Raw genomic sequence first — 25651 nt, forward strand, 5'->3', positions numbered from 1 at the left:
ACTTAGGAGATGAGGTGCTGAATAGCGAATGTTGATCTACAGACGCATGCAGTTTGTTAAGCGGATGAGCCACCAAGAAGTGTTTGATTAACAATTCTTTATATGAACTGAGTTATATGAGTCTAAGCTATGTGAATGTATAGTTTCGAGATATATCCGAGAGCAACAGCAATTTTCAAGTCGACAGGCTGATTCTCCAATGCACTTTCGAACCTAAATTCACAAACAATGGGAAAGTATGCGATTTTTATAATTGGAGCATTTAAGTATATAGGAGGCTGTAAATAAAGAGACATGACTTTACGATAGCTGAAAAGCATGCAATATGATAAACTGGAAGTTTATTTGAGAGAGTGGAAGAAAGCGAACAGGATGACAAGCACTTTCTTCAAGATTTGGATCGATGCTTCTCATTGTGATAATCTGATGTTTGGCTCAACTCGGCAGCGTCTTCCAGAATGTCAAGTTTCATCAGATTCGTTCTACGCTACAACAAGGATAATAATTATGCAGTGCTTTTATGTATCAAAGATAGATGCAAGATTGTTGTCTATATTACAAAGCTACAGATCAGATCATGGACCTTGATGATGGTTTTTAAACACTTCTTCAAAGTCACATTTATTACATATCGCGTACAAATGAAGTAAAGATTTTTTTTCTCTTCTGATTTATCTATACAAACAAACGAAAACGAAATAATGAGTGATTGGGGTAAAGCAACATAAGATGAATCGCAAGAAAAAGAGAGAAATAGGGTGTATTGACATACATTAACTCTTTCATAACCTGAACAAAATAGAGGACGAGCTTGATGTCGAAGTAGAGATTGCTATCCCCAAGAAGAATCAATGGGATGATGAAGATGCCGAGGACCAAGTTAAAGAATCTTGGGAGGATTCTGATGACGAAAAGGAAGCCAAGGAGAAGAAGCCTGCACCTGTTTTGAAGAAGAAGATTCCCTTGAAGCAGAAGATTGCTGAAAAGCAAGCTGCCGAGGAGAAGAAGCGACAGGAATTGGAAGCCAAGAAGTTGGCCGGTGAGGACGATAAAGAGGAAGAGGAAGACGCTTTTGCACGTAAAGAGCGTTTGCGTCAATTGGAGTTGGAGGCTGATATGGCGAGTGCCACAGACCTGTTCTCTGGTGTGTCTGTCAGTAAGTAGGAGTAAGGATTTATCAACCATTTGAAGGTTAAAAATTTTCGTTTATGTAGCCGATATGAAGGACAAGCCTTTGGAGGAATGGAATCCTAGAAACCGTGTAGAGATGGATGCTTATCGCAAGCGCCTAGTCGAAATTATCACTCCTACTGCTGTAAGTTGTGCTTGTGGTTTGGTTATACATTTGACATTTATTTGATGTCTTTCATTTGCAGAAATGGAACAATTATGGTTGGTTTATCGACGAGTTATTGCGTGACATTGCTGTACCTTTGAACCACCCTGAAGTCAAGAAGATTGCCTCATCCCTGACTACTATCGCTAACGAGAAACAAAGAGTTGCCAAGGAAGCAACAAAGAAGGGTAAAGGAAAGAGTAGACCTCAATTGGCTGCTGCAGGAAAGAACTCTACGGCTGATGACAACTACGCTGACAATGGATATGATGATTATGATTTCATGTAAAGTATAAAGAAAAAAGAGAAAATAGTCATTAAACATCAAATAAAACACTCCTCATCGCCCTCTTGTTATATTCCACTCTGCAAAGCCGTATTTTTTATGTTTTCACTGTATTGAACGGATTGTTTTCGGGTCAAAGGATGCGGTGCACTGCACATTTTAGCTTGCCAAGAATGGGGATATGGCAGAGATAGTCGACGGCGATTTAATCCAAATGTTTATTAAATTTCCATCTACTCTTTTATTGTGTTTTTTTTTTTCTCTCTTGTATTCCTCAATAGAAGTTTTCAGTTACCAAGGAACATTAGACATACCGACACAATGAACGAGGAGCCAATTATCAACCTGAACAAAGACGAAAAGTTGCACTCAAAGAACAAAACTGTTGGTAGGATATCGAGGTTATTCCAAAAGAAGCCTAAAAAGAAGAGCAGTAGTCTGGCCCCTTCCATATCCTCAGTATCCCTATCAGAGCAACAACAGCAACAAGGCCTATCGAAGCAATCGACCTATCAGAGCTCATCCAGTATAGCAAGCTCTCAAATCAGTGTTCCACCGCAACAGCAATATCTCGACGCATCTGATAGAAATTCATATTTGGACACTCGCAATATTCAAATAAATAGCGATGCTGGTAAGACACTAGAGAGGTGCATGATTGTAGCTGGCTGGACTCACCGAAAAGAGAGAGAGAGAGAGAGAGAGAGAGAGAGAGAGAGAGAGAAAAAGAGGGGAGGCCATGGAGGGAAGAGGAGGTGGCCGAGAGAGGAGTCTGATTACTACCAAGATATTGGAGAAATCCAGGGGAACGAGGGGAACGTTTAAAAACTAAAGAATTTTCAAACAATGCTATAGCCTCCAGCAACTCCAAGCTGACTAGAAACATGTCGCTCAGAAGCAATCGATCCATGAATATCCAGCAAATGATACAGCAGCAAAGACAAGTGCTAAGAGACTTGGACTCACAAAAGCAATTTTATACTAAGGAGGTGACAACCCTCACAGAGCAACTATCCAAAATGAACGAAAAGATCAAGCAACGCTCACACGACATGGATCTTTTACAAAAAAATTATCAAACACACTTGCGTTCTGTGCGCTCTAGCGATGATACATCAGACACAATAGCCACAAAGTTACTTCAGCTTCGACAACAGATCCATTCTTTAGCCAGCGAATTGTTGCCTCATGCAGAACCAGTTGTTGCTACTGAGAAGCTAAGCACACTATGGCTCAATCTCGGCGCTTCCATCGATCAATTAGGGAAGCCATTGCCTCCAGAGCGCATTCAAATGTTGACAGAGAAATTCATGATGGATGTGCTTGTTCAGAACCTCAATATCAATGTATTCCCAGGTCTCTCATGCAACAACGACTTTCTAGTATTACACCAATGGTTCGATCAAAACGATACATCAACATTCTTTTCCACGAGATTGCGTCAGGAACTTAGTATGATAGTTGTTCAGAATAATACAGACAGCGGTGCCGGCGATATTCAACAGACTTGGAAGAAATTTGTGGATCGCAACTGGAATCATCTATATCGTGGATTACAAAAAGCATATCCAACCTACTTGGTGAAAAAGTCAGATACTACGGCCAGTGAGCAGGCAATGGCTGTGGCGAACGAGTACGGTAAAAAGTTGCGCGACCTAGTGGAATTCACAATGAATTTGGGATCAGCAATAAAAGGGCAAGAGGTGTGCATTACTGCTGTGGATGTCAGGGAAGGAAAGCAGCCTTTTGACGGCCAATTGATGTATGATGAGGATGGGCAGACCACGGGGACTATTGCTTTCTGCATTTCTCCACCGTTTGTTGTCAAAGTTGCCAATAGATATGAGCCTCTATTGAAAGGCAGGGTGCTCTGTTTTCCTTCTCCCTCTATTTCTTCATCAACAACTGTCTCTACGTCTCCGCAACAAAAAGTAGAAAACGATCCATCGTCGGTACCACTCGAGCAAGAAGCATTGGCAACAAAATAAAGCTGAAAATCCCCTGAAATTAACAAATGTTTGTTGCAAAAAGAGACGTATGACACGATACACAAGCAGTGCTTTTTTTTTAGGTTGGTCTTTGATTTCAAGCGAGAGCCTTTTGCATGCACACATGTTGGCAAAACTTGTACCTGAATATATGTCGAATTTTGAGGTTTTAATGGATCATGGACATCACAGATCAATCATGACCATACGAACATTCTGCCTGGAAAAAAAAAAGCGGTGTTATTTATGCAGCGTAATGAGTTGACCTGGATTAACTGATGCGAAACCATAGCTTTGTCTTGGTGCAACATTGCTAAATGTGGGGAGAGGAGAGGCTACTTCTTTTTAGGGGTTGAACAAAATCCAGCATGTAACATCTCAGTAATTAATGAACTCCTTGTTTCTTTCTTTCTTTGCCATAGCACTCAAATGAATTCAGCTGAATATAATATCAAAGCGTTAGGTTAGAGTCGGAAACACTGTATAGTACTTGTGGTTGTTATTCATATAAAACAACAGCTTGCGCTCACTGTAGACAATCTCATTTGACTGGCGATCATGGTAGTTGTTTAATAGCTGTTTCAGCGAGATTATAGGCTCAACAAGCACAAATATAGGTCGACCTTGCGAGCAATGCTTGGCAAGAAATAGAGGGGACAAGTGCTATGATGGCCATAAATCAAGATCAAGCGCAATGGCAAAACTTGCAGGCAAAAGAAAGAGGAATAATAGCATTGAAAATGGAAGCAAAGCATGGGGCAAGTCGTTTATGCAGTGTTGTGCACCTAGTTTCTCACACCACTCTCTTGGCTTTATTTAATTTGCCTTTTTTGCACTCTTTTCTCTCTCCCTCTTTCTCTTTCTCTTTTCTACCTTCATATTTTATGAATCCCACATTTGCATGGCTTTAGCATTCACCATGTTAGATTCAACTTCGAATAGCAACAATGAAGACGGTGGCGGCGATGTCCATATTTTAAAGTAACGTCGAGCTTATGTGATGACACACGTTTGAATACCTCACTAACCCATCTCAACACAAACAGCGAATACATAGAAGACATGCCCACCTCAGCAGCCAAGAAGGCCAACGTCCAGGATCAGTTCTACCTTACAGCTGCAGATCCGAAAGATGGCCGCATCGAGGATCGATTGAACGAAGTGATAAATGCGAAATATCAAGCAGGATTTTTAAAGCCTTACAACTACGTCAATGGATATGCCAGACTGCAACGCTACATGGAGCAATAGTAAGTATTCAAATTAGAGTTTATTTACAGCAGCCCATGCGTGAGGAATATATGATGCTCATGTAATCTTCTTACAGTATGTCATCTGACAGTCGACAACGTATTTTAAATGTAATGGGTATGTTCCGACCAACTTTCCGTGATGTAGCACAGTCTTTAACGGACATTGATCTGATACTGGTGGAGGAATCGTTTGAGAGGTTATTGCTGGATTACGACCGAGTGTTTAGTGCAATGGCAATTCCTGCGTGTTTATGGAGGCGTACAGGTGAAATATACAAGGGCAACAAAGAGTTTGCTGACCTAATCAAGGTGCCATTTGACAAACTGCGTGATGTAGGTTGCTTTGTATCGTGGTATACTGTGAGCTAACCCAGCCGTGAATGATGTAGGGTCAACTGTGTATTTATGAAATTATGGCTGAGGACTCCATTGTGAATTACTGGGAGGTAATTATATATATATATATATAAATGCGGTTATACATTCGAAAATGATATCATGTGATGTCTAATGTGCCCCTTGTTGCCCTGTTAGAAATATGGAAACATCGCATTTGATCCAAAGCAAAAGGCTGTATTGACTTCATGTTTACTGTATCGACAAAAAAACAGTGATACTGCTGATGCTGATAAGATTATAGAGACAACAAACAAGAAAGACCTTATTCCCATGTCCTGTTGCTTTTCATTTACCGTGAGAAGAGATAAATTCAACATGTAAGTGTCTACCCTCGTTTCCCTTGTGTTCATCTTTTTTTAAATAACACACAATTTATATATATTGTAGCCCAGTAAGAGAATGAAGCATGCAGCCATCACACACATGGCACGTAATACTGACATCTCTGAATAGACTGTAATTATAGGCAACTTCTTGGCAATAGATACCTAGCATGCCATTGCGCAGACACACACATATATATACACAAAGACCTGATACTGTACATATAACACACACACATCATTTTATTAAAGGCTTCCAACCAAACCATCTAAAAGTTCTGCCAAACCATATGCACCAGCATCAGGAATACCTGATTCAAGAACCTCTTTGTTTGAAAGATAAGATGAGCGGCCCACTTTTGCAGACAGATTGCATGTGCTGTCAGCACCCTCACGAGCAGCTTGAACGGCTTGATCAACATTGGCTGCATCTTTGTTTAATGTATCGATAAATGGGCACAGAGTGTCCATCAAGGTACGATCGCCCACTCGAGCCTTCGTATAGGTCATCAAAGTAGAGAGAGCATGTTTGGCTGCAAGAACCCACACAGATGCATCAACTGAAGGCTTTGCATATTCCAACAAACCACTAGCCAATGCATTAAAGAAAATGCAATAAATTGCTGATGATGTGCCACCAACTGAATGCTCAATCACATTAGCAATGCCTAAAATAGTCTTTGGCGCCGATGTAAGGTCAAAAGAAGGCATGGCCTCTTGAATAGCTGAAATGACAGTGAGATGAGTAATGTGTACGTGTTGTTTTCAAATGTGATGATTACCAAGTGCCGCAGTTTTCAGTGTCTGTCCACAATCGCCATCACCTAAAATGGTATCGTAGTCTGTAATACGAGGTTCGGCTGCAATTACAGCATTGGTAGCACCTCGAATAGCATTTTTAATAACTTGAGGATTCGAAACTGTGTGTGTGTGTGTGTGTGTGTGTGTGTGTGTGTGTGTGTGTGTGTGGAAACAAGCAAACAAATAAATAAATAAATCATCCTCTTCACATGTAAATACTTGTTTCTATACCTTGGCCGTGTTGTCCCTCAATGACAAGTTCAGGGGATTTGATGGCAGCAGAATTATCGCCATGGATGGCATCAGAGAAGAATTGAGCAGCAGTCGACGGCCAACCAGAGACGTGCACTTGTTGATCCAACAATTGCAGCACATTTCTATCGTGATTTACAACCAATAGCGAGAGAGAGAAGCCAGGCATATTCAAACTTGTTACAAACGGACCAACATAGACGCGCTCCAATTTCAGTTGGTGAGAAGTGATATAATCCACGGCCTCTTTTACTACGAGATTCAATTCCACCATTGGCATACCACCTAAATTGTTGACCAGCAACACCACACTGGTCTCGTCGGCCGATAAATTCAAGTAGGATCGATCACTATCATGTTGATCTACCAACATGTCCATCATTTTAACAACCAGCTCCTTGGCAGGCATCATGTTTGCCTTGAGAAAACCAGTTTCATTGTGGATACCCATACCAATCTCCATTTCATGAGGTCCTAGTTGAGAGAAGCTGGAGGACCCAGGTACGTGGCAATGATCAAGTGCCACGCCGATAGTGGCAGAGTTGTCAATAGCGTATTGAGTGATCTCCTTCACTTGCTCCAAAGTGGCCCCTTGAGAAGCCAGAGCGCCTGCTAATTTGATAGCGAGTGTTGTAGCAGCCATGCCTCGTCTACCTACTTTCTTGTTCTTGGATTTACCCACAGCAATATCGTCGCCAACAGCAATGAGATCTACTTTAATGCCTCTCGTTTTCGCTCTTTCCACAGCCAGTGCAAAATTCAAGCAATCACCAGTATAGTTCATGATAATGACCAGCGTGCCATGGGGGGACTGGACTCGTTCGATAGCAGACAGTACCTGATTAGAGCTGGGAGATGCAAATACATGGCCAGAGACATTGGCTGCAAGACAATTCTCACCAATGAGCCCTGCGTAACCAGGTTCATGACCTGAACCACCACCTGAAATAAGGGTCACTTGGTTTAACGCCATTTCATCCACATTGGCGTAGTAGACAACTATATACAGATGTGTTTAAGAGCGAGGCCTGATAGTTGAGATGTGAGCATGTCTGTACCTTTTTCTTTTTCAAGTAGACGCAAATGTGGATTTGCATAGCATAGGCCTTTGATACTATCAGATACAAGCTATAGATGACATTCATCAGCATGTGCTGAACATACATGGTTGCAACTACTTACGGTTTCTGGAGCATTCATAACATGCTTGGCTATGGATATCAAATCACGAAATGTCAATGTTTACGAGATTCTGAAAATGTACGTTGTGATTCATACCAGCATTTGTTTCCAAAGCCATTTCGATTGTTCTTACGAGATACAAATCTTTTGAAAGGTTATTTGATTTGATGTGATCTCACTATATATATATATATGCGTTTTGATTATCCTTTGTTAAACCACTATTATCGATAAGGACTGTCGAATTTAGAACATGCAAAATAATGACTACCGATGTTAAAGAAATGTAGACAAGATGTCGAGAATAAGAAGGACAATCTCTTACCAATACAGTCATGTAGGATATATTGTGAGTCGGCGTGTGTGTGTGTGTGTGTGTGTGTATATATATATATATGTGTGTGCACAACTGGTATACTTGATGGTTACTCAAATCCAAGCTCTAAATGGAGTGCCGCATTATCAATTTTTTCTCACTGAGCTTCTTCACTCGGTTAAATGTTCATTTTGAGCTTATCACACGTCACTGTGGGCCATTTCTAAACATGAAATGAATAGAATCTTGACCATTCTAGAGATGCTGCGCCACGAGATTATTGGTTGTATCACCAACCAGTGAGAAGGCCCCCTTTCGTTATGGTCTGTTGAGATGGGGGACTATAAAAGGCCAAAACGAATCAATTATCCCCTCCTTGAACTGCGTAACAATTTTTTTTTCCTTTAAATTCATCGCTTTTACGAAGAGAAAAAGAACGCTTACTTACAAATCAACAACACATCGACCGCAACTCAACTACGCAACTCAACTTACCTTAGCAACCACAGCAACTACAACACATCTTCTAACATTTCCAATCTCCCGCTTTTAAATGTATCCTAGTCATCTCTAAAGACCTTTCTTTTCCTTTAAATTTCCACACTCTTTCTTTCTCTTCGTTTCTCTCTTCCCCCCTTTTAGCTTAAATACATTTGAACATTGAAAAAGATCTCACTCTTTTCACTACTCTTTCTATAAAAAAAAAACTCTCTTAAAAAAAACTTTTTCTTCTTCATCAGCCCTTCCCTCCCCCATTATTTTAAATTATTTCTTCAAACACATTTAATCTTTGCAAGTTAAATTCATTTCTTTTTTTTTCATACACATCCACCAAAAAGAAAAAGAAAAAAAAAAAGACCAAGCATCTTTTTTTTAACTATACAAAGAACAACGCACGCTTATTAACAAACACTCTTAAATGGCAAATGATTTACAACCACCTGAAAATGGACGTTTACCGTCCGCAGCAACTCACTTTGCTGGGCCTCTTGTAGCCACCATCAACAACAATAACAACAACCCAACCCCCTTATCGACAAATGATTGTAAATACTCTGAAGAACTCCCTTGTGAAAAATACCGTCAATTTATGGATTTCTCTCGTCAAGAACGCACTTTTATGATTGAAAAACTGGTTGGTAAGTACCCTTATCTTCAAGGAAAAAAAAAAAAAAAAAAAAAGGCGCATACGAAATTGGCAATAGCGATTTGGATCCCAATCAGGCAATATGTACATGCCCTTGTTCGATTACAAATGTGTATGCGAATTCTTTTTTTTTTTTTTTTTTTTTTTTTTTTTTTGCTGCTCGTTTTAGCAGCATGCCCTTTTGGTCGGATTGAAATCATGTATTGATTTCTTTTCTTTTTATCCTGATAGAAACCTTTGCTAATGCCATTGATTCAATCTGGCATCCGAAATTCTTGATCGAACACCAGAAAGTCAAAGTCATGCCAACTCGAGGATTCTGCAATGAAATCTTGAAACGATCAAAGACCACCTACTCAACATTGCAAATCAGCCTTTTCTATGTCTTTCGTGTCAAGAAGGTCGTTCACGAAAAACTCTACCAACGTATACAACAACAACAGCAGCAACAGCAGTCAGGAAACATGCCGACAAGCACTTGTTCAACTACTACTCAGATGGACGATCTCATGTGCTGCGGACGACGCATGTTTCTGGCTTCCCTTATGCTTGCTTCGAAATATCTTCATGACAAAAACTACCACAACAAAGCTTGGTCCAAAATCACCGGACTTGATATCAAAGAGATCAATGCTGCGGAAATGGCTTTTTTGAAATTGATTGACTATCGATTATACGTTAGTAAACCCACATTTGACAGATGGTACACTCAGTTACATGGACACATTCAGAAGGGATACAATGCTAAATCCGAATTACCTTCAAACAACAATTGCTCGGCCGCAACAACACCAACGACTGTCATCAACCTGTCGTTGAACAACATGAATAACGTTTATCAGCACCAACGAATGACCTCTAGTATCGATAGCAATTATCCTTCTCCTCCTCCCGATGAAACGAATAATCCAGCTTATGGTCAACAACAACAACCACAACAACAGCTGGTGGCTCATCATCATCAACAACCAATGTCACCACCATCTCCCTGTTCTGTTCAGCAGCAACAAGAGCAACAAAGAAAAAAGTGCAACATGGCCACAACTTATGAAAGATCTGATTCTGGCGTATCATTTGATATATTCTCTCCACCCTCTTCTCAACCTTTATCAACAACCACAGGAGGATCAACCAAAAGACAATATTACGATGATGACATTTCTTCAGTAACAATCAATAAACGTATCTGTCAATAGCCTTTTGCCCTGGGATCCTTCTCCTGTTATATCCTATCTCAACAACAATCTCCTCCTCCAACAACGCTTCCCTTAATTACTCTCTCTTTTTTTTTGCACTATTCTTTTTTATTATTATATTCCATTGTTTTTCTTTTACAGCATTCTAATTCTTTATTATTATTTCTCCCTCATATGTACAAAATCCTCAAATCAGCAGCAACAACACTACCACTATCAACTACAGCACAATATCTACATAACCGAAACAGACAAAAAAAAATCAAAAAAAGGTATAAGCAGTATTTATACACCAAAAAAATCACAAAAAAAAAATATCACAGAAAAAACAAAGGCAATGGTTGTGTTTTTTGTCCATTTGAAAGGAAATATATAGTTTTAAAAGTTTTAAAAAGTAAAATACTTAGGAATAAGGTATATATACGTTTAATAAATAAAATAGCAAAAAAAAAAAGGAGGGAATACTATACTTATTACTACCTTTTTTTCATTTTGTAATTGCTATGAATTTTATCACTCTTGGTCAATATATTGATGTTTTGCAGCGTGTCACTGGATGCAATGAGGTATACACATGCAACTACGCATTATTCGTAACTCTATCTTAAAAGGGCAACTAAATCTAAGCCTGTGATTTGTCCAAATAAATCTAGATCATTTTTCGTAGTATGTTACAGTAGTAACTCGATATAGGCGGATAAAAGATTATTGCCAAGCTATACATGGAATGCGTCGCTCAGCAATTCACTAGCATCGACTATTGAGATCTGAGGAGATGCAGCGTAAATTTGTTGCATCTAGGTACTCTATTAAAGATGAGTTTATAGAAAGGCCACCACTACGCTGGCTTCACCAGAACTGGTCATCACCATATGATATCGCAATACATCTCATTATCAGAACGAGCCTTTCGACACTTTGGGTGGTTTCCTGACCTACGCTTCGCTTCAGTGGAAACCAACCTACGTTCAAACGGCTCGCGCTGCCGCGGGCCTTTGGCTAATATTGCAAAATTGATATAGCTACAAGTTGCTACTTCACATACGGGCAAGTAGCATACTGGTATTTCTTTTTTTTTTTTTTTTTTTTTTTTTTTTTTTTTTTTTTACTCCTTAGTATCCCTGATACAGCAAAATTTGAGTGCATTTGAGCTTCGTTTTCTCGCGTTTAAGACCGTTTAGATTGTCAGAATAGCACCAAACAGTTGCTCTCATCTGGCAGTTACTTTCTGACACCTTTGCTCAACTTTTTGGGGACCAAAAAAAACATAGACAAAATTCGATCAAAAAGCATGAGGGGTACCTCATGGTTTTCATCGAAAATCAAACGATCGCATTTTTTACCTTGATAACAAAGACTTTTACTAAGGTAGATATTGAATCAAAATGTTTCTATCGATCCAACGTAGCCCTTGAAATCATCTTTGTGGAAATTTGATATGTAAAATTTCGACATTTTGGCCAGAAGCCTCTGTTCATATTTTCGCAAATTACTCAATAAGCTTATTCAAAACATCTACCTTACTTTGTACCATTGGATGCGCCTTGAAAAGTACTTCAAGGATGTATTAGGAAGCGTAAGGTGATCATTACAATTTATATAGTCGAAAATTACAAAACAAATTAAAGAAGTCGAAAAAAGACAAAATCTGTCCAATCTTGAACAGAAAAATGTATTGTTCAGGAATAAAGGGACCACTATAATATGTAGGAAGAAGAAAGACTGACGTTTATTGATGTGGATGCTTGGATCTTTATACCATTGATATGGTGTTACACGACATCCCACCGCTGTGATAAGATATAGAATTTAAATAAGGACTATGATATAAATGTATGAATGAAAATCGCGTTAAAAAACCTAATATAGGAAAAAGCTTGATGATAGGTAGAAGTTGATCAGTGAGATGGTTTCAGAAAAGACACATGGGTGTTTTTGTGTTTTTGACCTGTGGCATCATTGATTACATCGTATCTTGTGGTGGACAGGACCTTCTGTATTGTGCAAGGACCTATCCAATCTACTTGTAGTTTTCTTGGATTGTTGCGAGTGGAAATACGATTGTTGAAAATGTATACTTTGTCATTGATTTCAAATTGTGGTGTTAGTTTTTGATTATCATATATTTTCTCCAAATGTTTGTGTACATGTTCAAATGTAACTTGAAGCTTGATTTGTAACTGTTTCGCGAAGTGTGATTCCGGGGTGTCTTGTTCATTGTATGAATCCGGTAATTTCTCTGGTATTATCGTTGATAATGGTGTGCGTGCTGTGCGCCCGTGGACCAACTCAAATGGGGACGTCTTGATAGAATGGTGATACATATTGTTGTATACAAATCGAATTATCCTCAAGTTGCTGCTCCATCTTGTAGAAATCTGGTTGATATCCGTGTATGATAAAATCATTGTTCGTAGTGTTTTCATGAATCGTTCCACTATCCCGTTGGATGATGGATGATACGGCGGTGTGTATACGATGTTGATGTCTACATATCTTGCTACTTGCTGGGTGAATTGTGATCCAAGGCTGTTTCCGTTATCACACATGATCTCGTTGGGAACGCCATGTCGCAATATAAACTGAGTGTACATGATGGAAGCCAATTCTTGAGATGCTGTAGACCTGGTAGGATATAGTTCTACGTATTTTGTGAATGTGTCTATAACCACCAACACGTATTGATGTCCCGCGCTTGACGTTGGCAGAGGACCAAAGTAGTCGATTGCGACCTTGATGAACGGAGCTGTTCCATGGGTAGTGGTCATATTATGCTTAGTAGCAACATGTCCCTTGATTCTTTGACAAATTTGACACTTCTGAATATAGGCATTGATATCATGAGTCATGTTGGTCCAGTACAAGTGCGCTTTTACCAAGGAAGCCTTGGTCTTGGCGATACCGCCATGTCCTGCAAACTTGGAGTCATGATGTTTGCTGATCAGATTCGCTACCAGATGGCTAGGTACCATTATGTACATGTCTGTGGCTATGGTCTTGTGCTGTTTGTTTTCTACCTTGTATATTATGCCATCGACGACTTTATGCTTGGAGTACTTGACATTCGTGTTGTTAAAGTATGGTCGTAACATGGGATCCAGTCTTTGTTCCTTGGCCCAATCGATGTCCGGATGATGAGAGGCAATTGCATGAATCGCAGCACGAGATAGTGTATCCGCAGCATGGTTCACCTTTCCAGGTATGTATATAACCTTGAAATCATAAGCCTGTAGAAAGAGGCACCATCGCCAAAGTCTGGGTTGTTTGTCCGCATCGGTATTAAGAAGCCACTGGAGGGATGAATGGTCAGTGAATACGGTAAATTGGTTGCATTCAAGATACATTCTAAATTTCTTAACCCCAAAGATGATGGCTAAAGCTTCCAATTCACGGATGGAGTAGTTTTTTTCAAACTTGGTGACACTGCGGGATGCGAAGGAGAGAGGGTAAGGTGTGTCATCGTACCGTTGGCAGAGTATGACAGCAATGCCTGCTGAGGTGGCAGCATCGCAATGAAGCTCGAATGGAAGTTTGAAATTGGGTTGTTTCAAGTAAGGTAATGCAGCGAGAGACCTTTTGAGTTCTTGAAACGCGTGCTCCTGTTCGGATTCCCAAGCGAATGGTACATCTTTGATCTTCAAGCGTCGAATTGGTTCCACCATTACTTGATACTTGGATATAAACTTGGAATACACTCCTGCCATGCCGAGTAACCTTTCAACCTCTTTTATATTTGTGGGAGCCCGTAGATTAGTGATAGGTGTAACTTTATCCATGTCAGCATGGACACCCTGATCAGAGACAATGAAACCTAAGAAATTGATTTGATTTAGCCCAAATTGGCACTTTTCAATGTTGATGGTCAAATTGGCTTCCCTCAGTCTCGTTAGGAGTTTGCGTAACTGGAGCACATGATTGTCAAAGGTATCAGAGAACAGTATGGTGTCGTCTTGATAAGCGATAGCAGTTCTGTATCTCATGTCCCCGAGTACCTGATCCATTAATAATTGAAAGTGTGCTGGGGCATTTTTCATCCCCATGGCCATCGTGTTAAAAACATATGTAGAGTTAGGTGTTACCAGGGCACTCTTGGGCTTGTCAGCAGCAGCAATGGGAATTTGAAAATAGCCTGACAGGAGATCTATTTTTGAAAAATATTTTGCGTTGCCCAGAGACTGCAGTGCATGATGGAGGTTGATAAACGGATACTTGATAGTCTTTGTGATCGCATTTAGTTTGACGTAGTTTCCGCATATGCGAAGAGAGCCGTTTGGCTTAGGGACCGCTGTTACTGGGAAGCCCCAATCCGTGAAGTTGACTTTGCTGACAATTCCATTGCGTTCCAGTTCAGAGAGCTTGGCGTCGATCTTCGATTGTATGTCAGGATGGTAATGTCTTGGTCGAATGTAAATGGGAGGATGGTCTCCCGTGTCGATGGTGAATTCCATTTTGGTAGTAACTGAGGGCTTGTCCGAGTCTTTGCGTAATAATTCTTTGAACTCTTGTAATACATCTTGTATCCGAGCGTCTTGGGAATCGGTTAATTGGATGTTACAACGCCTCGTAGCCGTGGTCTCGTAATGTAAGTTTATAAGATGATTGTCAGTTTGTAGTGTGAACATTTTGAGTTTAGTATTCATATTGACCTGAAATCTGCACATGAAATCCCAGCCGATGATAGCCTGACGAGCCAAACCGCGTATAACATGAAATTTCGTTTCGTAACCAAAAAGATTCAATTTAGTAATACCCATCGTTTGTGCTGTACGATTGTTCACGTCTGTGTAACTGATGATCTGATTGTTGTCTATTGTCAACTGCAGTGTAACGCATGTGTCATAATCCATGGCAGTGATAGCAGAACCTGTGTCCCATAATGCATGAATAGTGTGATCTCCAATGACGATTTTAGTTGTGGGAGTGAAACTGTCATGTTGAGTGGTTCGAATAGCATGCATGGAAGTAGCACGAATGTGATTAAGAGGAACCGGGGACCCCAATTCCATTAATCCTGAGTCATCCTCTGGGTGTTCAATAGTGTCTGTCTGATGCACAGAGGATGCCTGTGTGGGACATTCGTAATTTCGATGTTCGCCGAAGCAGTGACCGCAGACAGGATGTCCTTGTTTGTTGTATAATCGAGGTACAGGATCCGGAGGAAATCGTGAACGAGGTTTGGAATTGAATGACTTTTTGCTATTTCTGAATGGTCTTTTAGTACTTTTGTCTTTGTACGAGTTTGAGCTATTAACATAATCAACTTCCATTGGGTCATCCATCGTGGATTGAGTGTGGGATCCCGAAAAGTGTGCTTGTTCATCAGTATTATCATTGAGCCTAGCCTTGTGTTCAAAATCGATGGCCTTCGTGATAACTTCTTGCACCGTTGTGACCTTAGCGAGTTCTACATACGCTGTTAATGTAGCACGTAATCCTCTGTCGTGTAGCGATTGAGTAAATAAAGATATTTGATGAGCATCCGAGATATGATTATCCGGCAGCAGACTTAGCAAATGTTTCCATTTAGCACTATGTAGTTTGATGGACTCCTGCTTGGGTTGTTGACATCGCTTCAAATTGGACTTGAACTCTCGATATTCCTCGTCGGCAGGACGACCAAATTGTAACAGCATTTGTTCAGTTACGTTGGCCCAGTTTTGTCTGACTGAGGAAGGTAAGGTAGGTAACCAGTTTTTGATGACGGGAGGCATGAAGCGACCTAGTTGGACGGTACAGATATCCATGTTTTCAATGCCTACGAAATTTGCCTGTAATTCAAATTCTTTGATGTAGGTACGTAAGCTAGAATGCAATTCATACCGTGGCATGTCAATAGACTTGACCTTTTCAAGGTTCATGTATTGGATGAACTCCTTGGTGTTGGAATCGGCCATGTTAACGGACTGTGGGGTGGTGTGATAAGATGATGTGATAGACGAGGTACTGTTTGTTGTGGTGTAAACCTTTCGAAGGGATGCGATAAATTTTACTTGCTGCGTGAAGTAGTTTTTTGGTTCTGTTGTTCGGGCCTGTTTGCGAGTAGGTGATTGCAGCTGTGTGCTGGAGCGATGTTTTGTGATCTTGCGATATGTGTGATCTTGCGATATGTGTGATTTGGTGTAGTCGAGTGTGAGCCTTTGATATATCTAGTGGTTTCCGGGTTCGAGAATTCAGTTAGGGAGCCTCACCATGTATTGTTCAGGAATAAAGGGACCACTATAATATGTAGGAAGAAGAAAGACTGACGTTTATTGATGTGGATGCTTGGATCTTTATACCATTGATATGGTGTTACACGACAAAAAACAAACTGAGTTTGAATCGATTTTAGCGGGCGGCAATGCTGCTGGCTGGCCCAAATGCCTTCCTGTTGATGACAATGATGATTGTGATGCAGATTAAATGAGGATCATGAAATTGAAAGATCAATCGCTCAGCTTGAATACCCTTTTTTTTTGCATTTGTTGGAAATTTTCCCTATAATAGCGGTGTTTTTACAATGACAACCTCTCAAAAAAGTTGCTGTAGATCTTATACAAGTCCTGTATGCGTAGCGAGATTGATCGGCTAGTCTATTATACTGAATATCAAACGTACACACAGCTTAGTTTACAGAGCTCTTGCACAACTAAATACTTGCTTCACAGGCAGATACTTGGTGTCAGTTGTGGAGCAGTTGTAAAGCAAGTGTACGCTCTTCCAATATTTCAATGTAATCTTAACGAATGTATTTGTACTTATTGAACTGCACAATGCTTTGTTTACTTTTTATACAACTTTTTATTGATCAAGCTTGTATGTCTTCTCTTCAGGACATGATAAGTAACATTTGAATAATGTAAAGATAACTGCTGTCTAATATGTGGCGGCATATCTCTTCATCTGTCAAACAGTTATTGACAACATTATTTAAGACACCCCAAACTTGTTCTAGATCTGATATATTGATGCCTAACCTGTTAAAACGCTTGAAGTACTCCTTCACAAAAGCTGCAGCCAATCTCAGTATGTATTTCTCTTCTCTCCACTCTTTCTTGTTCCTTTACACTCTTTGTTTGCGTAGCATCAACACTACCTAAAACCATTTCTTAGTTCTCGTCATATTTTTGTGTCTTGACAGCTCTTATTTATAACCAAATCTATAAAGCGCTACTCTTATTACAGTATGTATTGATCTGGTCAATTGCTGTACCATTACAAATGCTCACATTTTTCTTGTCTAGTTATTTTTTCTGTGTCAAATGTCTAGTGCGCGAACAAAAGTAGAGCAAAGAGATCCGTTTACTGGCACTCAAACCAGCCGTCCTCCCCAAAGAAAAGTCGCTGCTAAGGGGAAAAAAAGAGAATACGAAGCTGTAGCATCCACAAGTGCCATGTCCACATCAGGTTACCAGCCTGTTGTCAAAAGGCCCAAGTCATTCGGTGTCTCGCTGCAGCGTTTGATGGATAGTTTTTTTCAAGCAATGAGGGAAATCATCGAAAACAAAGCAAGGCCCATCATTGACAAGCCCAGTAAATTGGATGCGCTCAAAAATACATTACTCTCGGTGAAGAAACTACCCCTAGGTGCTATTACTACTGCTGAAAAGATTTGTCAATGTGCCAAAGATGAGTTGAAAAATCATCTTGAACACCATGGTACTAAGCAAAACTTTCAGTACTTTCAAGAGTACGTCAAGGATTATTTCGATGCTATTGTAGTATCTTTACAGCCTCAGGCCACTACGCCTACATCCACTGGTGAAAGTGCATCCATTCCAGCTACACCAGTTATTACTCCTTCTGACTCTGTAGCGTTTCTTCATCGCGACCTCTCTGGCATGGACATGGCATCCGACATGTCTTCTGTGTCTGGCGCCCCTTCACATGCAGCAATGTCTTCAATCTCGCATAATCCCTCTGATATATATCCATGGTTGAAGCTCCCCCCAGACAATGTAGAATACCGCACTTGTACCGTGTCTTTCAAGAGCCTTTTACGGAAGGATGTGCCTTACGATCTTGTCGAGTCATTTTTGCAGAAGCTAAATACTGCATTGCACGATGTATCCGACTATGTTATAGACTTGCAATTGGTGGTATACACATTGATGCTCTCAATGATGTCCTCGCAGCTCGTAGCTCATAGTGGTAATATTCAGCTGAAGAAAGCTCGTGGTTTCCAAATACAAGGCATCCTCCCAGCAGGCTACAATATGAAAACTGATGTCATTACATCTGCTCCTCCATTACCCTCTAATGACTTGAAGTTTACGGCTTTTTGCAACGGTGTCAAGGATCTTTTCCAGAGCAGACACATTGATTGCCTGCATACTGCTTTGTTTGGCCAAAGAGGTACCAAGATCTCGCATCCTACATTTGCTGCTCTGTCGTCCGCCAATGAGCCAATACTCGATGCTATCGCAAGGGATACGCCTCAACCTGCTAATGAACTCATGATGGTGGCTCGAGGACTGTACAGAACAAATCTCGAAAACATGTGGGCAAGTAATAAGGCATTTAACAGATCACTGAACAAGCTACTGGAGATCCTTCTTCGCGTGCATCTCGCTCCAAAACGAGAGTCGCATTACTGGGAGCTTCAGCAGACCAAAGCAAAGAAGCAACCCAAGCAAGTTGTCAAGTCGATCAGAAACTCGTTTCGCAGCGCCATCCGATCAGAGAAGTACAAACTTCAAAGATATCAAAGAAAGGCACAGGGCAAACCAGAAGACAACAACTAGGTGAAGCTGGCCAGAAATAGTCAAAAGCGCATAATTCACATGTACGCTGATGCCAAGCGTCCTGTCAAGTCTGTTTCTACTTCTGGTACTACACTTGATCAAGCTGCTGTATCTGCTTCTGGCTCAGGCTCTTTTACTACAACTGTATCTATTCCTACCGCTCCCTCTGGCACTTCTGACGCTGTTACTGCCTCCAATGCTAGTTTTGATCTTGATAGTGCTGATATGCCTATTGACAAACTGCTCCCTCTTTCTGAACTGATAGATGAAGAAAACGACCAAGAAGAAGAGGAAGGCACCCGTGATCTGCCTAGAAGACGAATTATGGTTCTCAAAGCTACCCTGAGAAATCTCTTGGTGAGGCAAGTTGGAAAGTCTATTACCCATACACAGCTCAAGAAGGAACGTCCCGATATCACGGAAGAAGAGAATCGCGTGTGCATGCTTCTGGGAAAATTATTGCTGCCTTATTTACCTACTAGAGATCATTATAGCTACATTGGCTTCCAGTTGCCATTCTTATTGTTGGCCAATGATATCTTTTGCTCTGTTGGCTACCACAAGTTTGCCGTGGATCTGTGTCCAACTTCTTCCTGTGGTTCATTACATGCAATGCGTGTGGACGCGGCCTCTCTGTATGCCTTATGTACCAGAGGTGATGATCAAATGGATATCTTTGACTTTTAAGGATTTGTCATAGAAAACGTTGGAATAGCAATACAATACAAGGATGCCGTGTTTAATTCTTTTTTCGACATTCGTGCCATCACGCAAGCATGCAAGTCCTTTGGTCTGACATTTGTTCACAACCTTACCATTCTGCCTGGTCTTACCTCTGTCCGTATTTTGGGTACCAAACCAAGTTCTAACAAGTCAGTTTCCAATGCGAAGAAACCTCTAGATATTGATTGGGATACCGTGAGAGAGCTTCAAACCAGAACTAATCAAACACTGAAGAAAGACACTGGCCAACTGGAAATCGATAACAAGACTGTGTTTGATGAGCTGAAGGCTGCAAACAAGGACCACAAGAAGGAGCAGTATTCTACAAGGATCAAGGACTCGAAGAAGCAATGGCACACTGATCGTAGCAAACACCAAGAAATCAAAGAGCCGAAGGCTCAAAGATACCAGTTGTTCATCGCCATCAAACAGACCAAGCAACAGCTGTCCAACATGAGAACTCGTGCCTTTTTGACAAGGAAAGCCATTGAATATAGAAACAAAGACATCCCTCTTGTATCAAATTACGAGCCTCCTCCTTCTGACCAACATCTCGATTCAATGGTGTTTTCGGGTACTGATAACGGGCTGGCTGTAATGACAGAAGCTATTGGCATGAATCTGAACAAATACAAATATCACTTGTCACTGCATAATAAATTCTCTCCTCTCACCTGCATGTACTGCTTTGGGCCCACCTCTCATCCCACACAAACCACCAAAGCAAAAGATGGTAAGACCAAGACAAGGTCCATTCATGATGCATTCCTGTGCTTGAATCCTGCCTGTGCGTCCGTTCTCAATCACAGAGCCATTCAAGGTAGAGACAAGACATCTGCTTTGGCCATTGCTGTCTCTGGGCTTTCCATTCTCTTGTTCAAGCAGCCATTGCCTGTATTCAATCCAAAACCTAGTCAATCCAACACTGGCATTATTTCCAAGACCACCTCTTTCTGCAACAGAAACGAGAAAAGGGACGGCAGCGGTGCTGCATTAGCGGACGCTTGAGTCTTCAAGATAATGTGCTCAATCTGGCTTTTTCAAGACTGCTTTACTAATTTGTCATTTATTATTATACTTGCAAGATTCAAGTTTTCGTATTTTTTATCTCGAATCGGTAACTTTTGATCGATTTTTGACTTGCTCGGCTTATTTCGTAGAATTAAAACAGGGAGCTCGTCTCCCCTACAAAAAAAAAAAAAAAATATTTCGTAGAATTCGACTAAGATGTAATGATCATCCAATGCTTCCTTAAGCTTTCTGGAAGTACTTTTCAAGGCGCATCCAGTGGTGCTTGTTAAAGGAAGCGTTTTAAATAAACTTATTGGGCAATATGCAAAAGTAAGAAGTGAGGGTTTAGGCGAAAATGTTGAGATTTCACGTACAAATGTCTTTTAAAAAAACTTTCAGGGGTTGCGTTGAGAAAATAGAAACATTTTGGTTTAATATATATCATAGTAAAAGCTTATATTTTTGAGGTCAAAAACGCGATGGTTTGATTTTTGACGAAAACCATCAGGTATCATTCATGGTTTTGGGTCGATTTTCGACGATCCTAAAAAAGTTGAGCAAAAGTGCCAGAAAGTTAGTGCTAGACGACAGGAATTGTATGGTGTTACTCTGCCCGCCTAAAACGGATACTAGCACCAGAAAACACGGTTCAAATGCATTCAAATTTCGCTGTGTTTTGCATAATTTTGCGTAGTAAGGGACGATGCAATTATGCTATCTACCTATGTATGAATTGTTCCTGATAATACAAATGTGTAGCGGCCTGGAAGAGCCAGATTCATTGTTATTAGTAGGCTACAGAAGGCTCTTATGTATTAGCAACAAGTTAAAGAGCGAAAAATCAGCACATCTTGCGACTCCAATTATTTTTACAGTTACAGTGATAGGTAAAAAGATCAAATGATTCAGTTGCAAGTAGTGTATCTCAACGGTACATTCGAGGTTTCAGCATCTGAAAGTACTACCTTCAGAAAGATGACTAGTGCGAAAGAAGTGCTCTTTTGAGCCCTTATAGCAATATTTCTATATTGGTAAATGACTTCAACACGCCATCTTCTAGTCTATATTTATTTTATGAATAGGATATATGGTCATTGATGAAACAACGGTTCCCGTTTGCATGTTTCTCCTGAAATCACTAAAATGTTTGAGCTCATCCAATCTGGATGTCACCACTGGTCTCAAACGCTGACAAGCTTGTACGTACGGATGTTCTTTATCGTAACCGAGCAATAAAGTTTAAAACAAAGGTGGCGGGTTCCTCTTCTAAAGTATTTCATAGAACGTACCTACAGATTCTATCAAAAGATTCCGTATTTACAAACACCCTGCAAACAAATGATACATTGACGCGGGTATGGGTACCATTATCCATTAGTATGTATTCTTACCAAACATGACGCACATTAGTTTGACACCAGCTGAATAGTATCTCATTTCCGAGGTTTGAAAGTACAGCCAAAAGTCCATTCGAGAATTATGCCAACTGTGTTTGAGGTAAAGCTCATAGTGTTAATGCAAATTGTATTCGTTGTGCAACTTTAAATCCTTCAAATCTTGAATAAGCTGATCTTTTGGGATTTATTTGATACAAGACTTACAGGAAAGCTCTGTAGTATGCTCCAAAGGCATTTGATACGCTTTAAAGGTTTGGTTGATTGGAAGTGATTTCCGTGGCATTATGAACAGGACGGGATCTCATTCTTTGTGATGTTCAGGGGAGAAGAGGAGGACCCTCAATGAGAAAAGCCGCTTTGAATCAGAAGAAATGTCAAACAGAAGAGTCCTTTCTTGGATTTGTCAGTCAAATAATGGAAACTTGGAAAACTTTCAACTCTGAGCATGCTTAAATTAGAGCTGCCATGTCCAAGATGTATTTATAAGCACGGCGAATTAATTTCTGATTAGTAAGAGAATAATCTTCGCCTTCTGCAAACTCGATTATTACTGCTTTAGAACTGCTGCTGAAATATATTATTCTTACAGTTCTTTGCATCCGAGAGTAGTCGGCATCATGTTTTTTATAAAAAAAGAAAAAGAAAAAAAAAAACGAATTGATTATTCTGAGACACATCTGTAAGTCTGCTTATCTGAATGGCTAAAAGGTCTACCTCGCGTCAATTCGAGGTAAATGCATGGTTTGATTCACCTTGTATACAACGATGTGGTTTCATGTTTGCAACCATTTCCAAACTCGCGGAAATAAAAAAGCGGCCTTTCTGCTGCTATATCCTACCAATGTATTAAATGAAGCAAAAAGCTTAAATGACAATACATCATGCAAGAATTCAAAAGGCCAAAACAGTATAATTAAGCAAAAGGGCGGGTAAGTACATGAATGATTTATTAATTTAGTTGACATTGCGAACAACATCGTCAATAGCCTTGGCCAAATAGTCGACATTGGTAGTAGAAACACCAGCCATGGAAACACGGCCATTTTCAGTCATGTAAATGTGATATTTCTCTTTCAAAACCTTGACTTGAGATGCCTTCAATCCGGTGAATGAAAACATACCGATTTGATCAGTGATGTGATTCCATGTGCCAGGTGTTTCGAGCTGGATCAAATTGTTGTAAAGAGCCTTTCTCATCTCAATGATACGAGCTGACATGTATTTCAAATTTTCGGTCCATTCCTTGTATAATGCAGCATCGTTCAATACAATGTCTACGATACGGGAACCGAAAGCAGGAGGGTTGGAGATCTCAGAACGTTGGAGCTTTTCGAATTGAGACAAGACACGTTGGGCTTCCTCTGTAGACTTTGTAACAATGGTCAAGTTACCGGCACGTTCACCTATTTGTGAAACCCACTTAATACCTCATTCCCCCCTAGATTTTCTCATCAGATCAAAAAAAAAAAAAGCGAACTTACCATAAAGACCAAAATTCTTTGCGAATGATTGGCATACAAACAACTCGAAACCTTGCTCGACGAAATAACGAACAGCCCAAGCATCGTTATCCAAATCACCGGAAGCGAAACCTTGATAGGCGCAATCAAAGAAGGGGAAGAGGTTCTTTTCCTGCATTACCTTGGCAATACCCTTCCATTGTTCACGAGTAGGGTCAACACCAGTTGGATTATGAGCACAAGCATGAAGGACATAGATTGAGCCTTCAGGTGCATCACGCATTGACTGTATTAATCCCTCATAATCCAAACCACGAGTCTCGAGGTTCCAGTAGGCATAGTTTTCCACCTCAAAACCAACCAAACTGAAAATATTGCGATGGTTAGCTACAAGAAGGTAAACAAACAAACAGGTTCAGTTTCATTATCAATTTTATAGTCTAGAATCTTACCCCATGTAGGATTGGAGATGTAGCACTTCTTGCTCTTGTTGTAGAATAGGGAAAGGAAAAGAGCACCAGTGTGATTTGCGCCGGTACCAGAGATGGTTTGGACACCAGCATAGCGGTTTTCTGCGATAGCAGGGCTATCCTTACCCAAAATTAACTTTACAGCAGCATTTGTATAGGATTTTTGGCCGGCAATGGGCTGGTATTCGTGATCAAGGGTCTCATCATTGAATAAGATAGCCTCAGCCTATACAATACACAAGAGAGGTTAACCATCTTGTTCATGGAAAACAAGATAAGCATGTCTCTCACTCACCTTTTTGACAACAGGAAGCACGTAAGGCTTCAATTCATCAGTACGGAATGCACCAACACCAATGTTGATTTTCTTGGGGTCCTTGTCGGCCTTGTATTGGTTTGTGAGATTGAAGATGGCATCTGGAGGAGCTTGAGGAACCTCTTGGAAAACAGAGAGAGTATCTGTGTATTCAAAGGGTCAACGATACTGCGCTGCGTGCGTGCTGGCGGGCAGATTACAGCATATACTTACTAGTCATGTTGATGTGTTGGTTAATTTGGTTTAAACGTTTGGAAGGAGAGTGGGACATGTTGAAAAAGATGCGGGTTTTATTTGGAAATTGAAATCTCGGCGTTTGTCGTGAATAGATGGGATGTTTGGATGAGTTAAGAGGAGTCACTCCAAGAATCTAATTGTTTGATCATGCTTTTTAGTCAAGGCTATTTTTACTTGCAATTTTGTGGTCTTATTATTATTATTATTAACATTACCTGTTTCTTTTCTGTAGAGACGAAAGAAGAGCGCTGTAAAACAAAAAGAAAAAATTATAGAAATACCCCACATTGGATTATAGCTAAATAGCATTAAGTAATTTGATATCTGGAAGAAAAAGTAAATTCATTTCTTGATTAAACATCTCATGTGAAAGCAACAGCGAATTGCCTTTTCTTTAATGCGAATCGTGGGAAATAGGGTCATTTATGACTAAAAACCAGCAATACCCTCTCATATTCATGTGTGTGCTGTGTGACATATCGCTCTCGCTCTCATCTTCTTTATCTGATATCTCTCCATTTCTTTACAAATTCGACCATTTGTATTACATTCATAAAAGTAGCTGTAAAATCTTGGAAGATGGCTGAATAGTACATCACATCAGCACCTTATTTACATGAAAGAGCATGGATCCTAATAAGCTTAAATTGAAATAGCATCTTCATTGTGAGGAAGCATCCATGCCATGCATGTGCTCACAGAGCTTGATTTATAGTGTAGTCGATGTACTGCCGGTAAGCATTGCACTTTGCTACGTTTCAACCCAGCACTGGAAAAAGTGATGACCTCTATTTATCTATGCCTAGAGATGTTCCTTTAAATTGTATTTTACTGA

General features: G+C 40.2%; 9 protein-coding genes across 9 annotated transcripts; 6 read left to right on the forward strand and 3 right to left on the reverse strand.

Moving 5' to 3' along the window:
* Positions 1-701: 701 nt before the first annotated feature.
* ATC70_012398 (uncharacterized protein) lies at positions 702-1625 on the forward strand (the record flags this gene model as incomplete). The annotated part of the gene is made up of 4 exons (XM_064831570.1): positions 702-714; positions 803-1156; positions 1215-1315; positions 1377-1625. The coding sequence occupies 4 exons, from the start codon at positions 702-704 to the stop codon at positions 1623-1625; spliced, it is 717 nt and encodes a 238-aa protein (XP_064677850.1).
* A 318-nt stretch (positions 1626-1943) lies between these two features.
* ATC70_012399 (uncharacterized protein) lies at positions 1944-3610 on the forward strand (the record flags this gene model as incomplete). The annotated part of the gene is made up of 2 exons (XM_064831571.1): positions 1944-2256; positions 2478-3610. The coding sequence occupies 2 exons, from the start codon at positions 1944-1946 to the stop codon at positions 3608-3610; spliced, it is 1446 nt and encodes a 481-aa protein (XP_064677851.1).
* Positions 3611-4529: 919 nt separating this feature from the next.
* On the forward strand, positions 4530-5583 carry ATC70_012400 (uncharacterized protein; the record flags this gene model as incomplete). Its single annotated transcript, XM_064831572.1, has 5 exons — positions 4530-4591; positions 4657-4860; positions 4938-5196; positions 5253-5309; positions 5398-5583. 5 exons carry the CDS (start codon positions 4530-4532, stop codon positions 5581-5583), a joined length of 768 nt encoding a protein of 255 aa, XP_064677852.1.
* A 248-nt stretch (positions 5584-5831) lies between these two features.
* Positions 5832-7938, reverse strand: ATC70_012401 (uncharacterized protein; the record flags this gene model as incomplete). The annotated part of the gene is made up of 6 exons (XM_064831573.1): positions 5832-6310; positions 6368-6505; positions 6618-7637; positions 7697-7766; positions 7821-7849; positions 7917-7938. 6 exons carry the CDS (start codon positions 7936-7938, stop codon positions 5832-5834), a joined length of 1758 nt encoding a protein of 585 aa, XP_064677853.1.
* A 1117-nt stretch (positions 7939-9055) lies between these two features.
* ATC70_012402 (uncharacterized protein) lies at positions 9056-10479 on the forward strand (the record flags this gene model as incomplete). Its single annotated transcript, XM_064831574.1, has 2 exons — positions 9056-9275; positions 9515-10479. The coding sequence occupies 2 exons, from the start codon at positions 9056-9058 to the stop codon at positions 10477-10479; spliced, it is 1185 nt and encodes a 394-aa protein (XP_064677854.1).
* A 1898-nt stretch (positions 10480-12377) lies between these two features.
* ATC70_012403 (Trimeric LpxA-like protein) lies at positions 12378-16373 on the reverse strand (the record flags this gene model as incomplete). The annotated part of the gene is made up of 1 exon (XM_064831575.1): positions 12378-16373. One exon carries the CDS (start codon positions 16371-16373, stop codon positions 12378-12380), a length of 3996 nt encoding a protein of 1331 aa, XP_064677855.1.
* A 1347-nt stretch (positions 16374-17720) lies between these two features.
* Positions 17721-19202, forward strand: ATC70_012404 (uncharacterized protein; the record flags this gene model as incomplete). Its single annotated transcript, XM_064831576.1, has 1 exon — positions 17721-19202. One exon carries the CDS (start codon positions 17721-17723, stop codon positions 19200-19202), a length of 1482 nt encoding a protein of 493 aa, XP_064677856.1.
* Positions 19203-19241: 39 nt separating this feature from the next.
* Positions 19242-20933, forward strand: ATC70_012405 (uncharacterized protein; the record flags this gene model as incomplete). Its single annotated transcript, XM_064831577.1, has 2 exons — positions 19242-19857; positions 19903-20933. The coding sequence occupies 2 exons, from the start codon at positions 19242-19244 to the stop codon at positions 20931-20933; spliced, it is 1647 nt and encodes a 548-aa protein (XP_064677857.1).
* A 2354-nt stretch (positions 20934-23287) lies between these two features.
* ATC70_012406 (uncharacterized protein) lies at positions 23288-24850 on the reverse strand (the record flags this gene model as incomplete). Its single annotated transcript, XM_064831578.1, has 5 exons — positions 23288-23736; positions 23815-24180; positions 24246-24489; positions 24559-24722; positions 24793-24850. 5 exons carry the CDS (start codon positions 24848-24850, stop codon positions 23288-23290), a joined length of 1281 nt encoding a protein of 426 aa, XP_064677858.1.
* Positions 24851-25651: the final 801 nt, after the last annotated feature.

The sequence above is a fragment of the Mucor velutinosus genome, assembly GCF_035048745.1.
Source record: "Mucor velutinosus strain NIH1002 chromosome Unknown tig00001569, whole genome shotgun sequence".
NCBI lineage: Eukaryota > Fungi > Mucoromycota > Mucoromycetes > Mucorales > Mucoraceae > Mucor > Mucor velutinosus.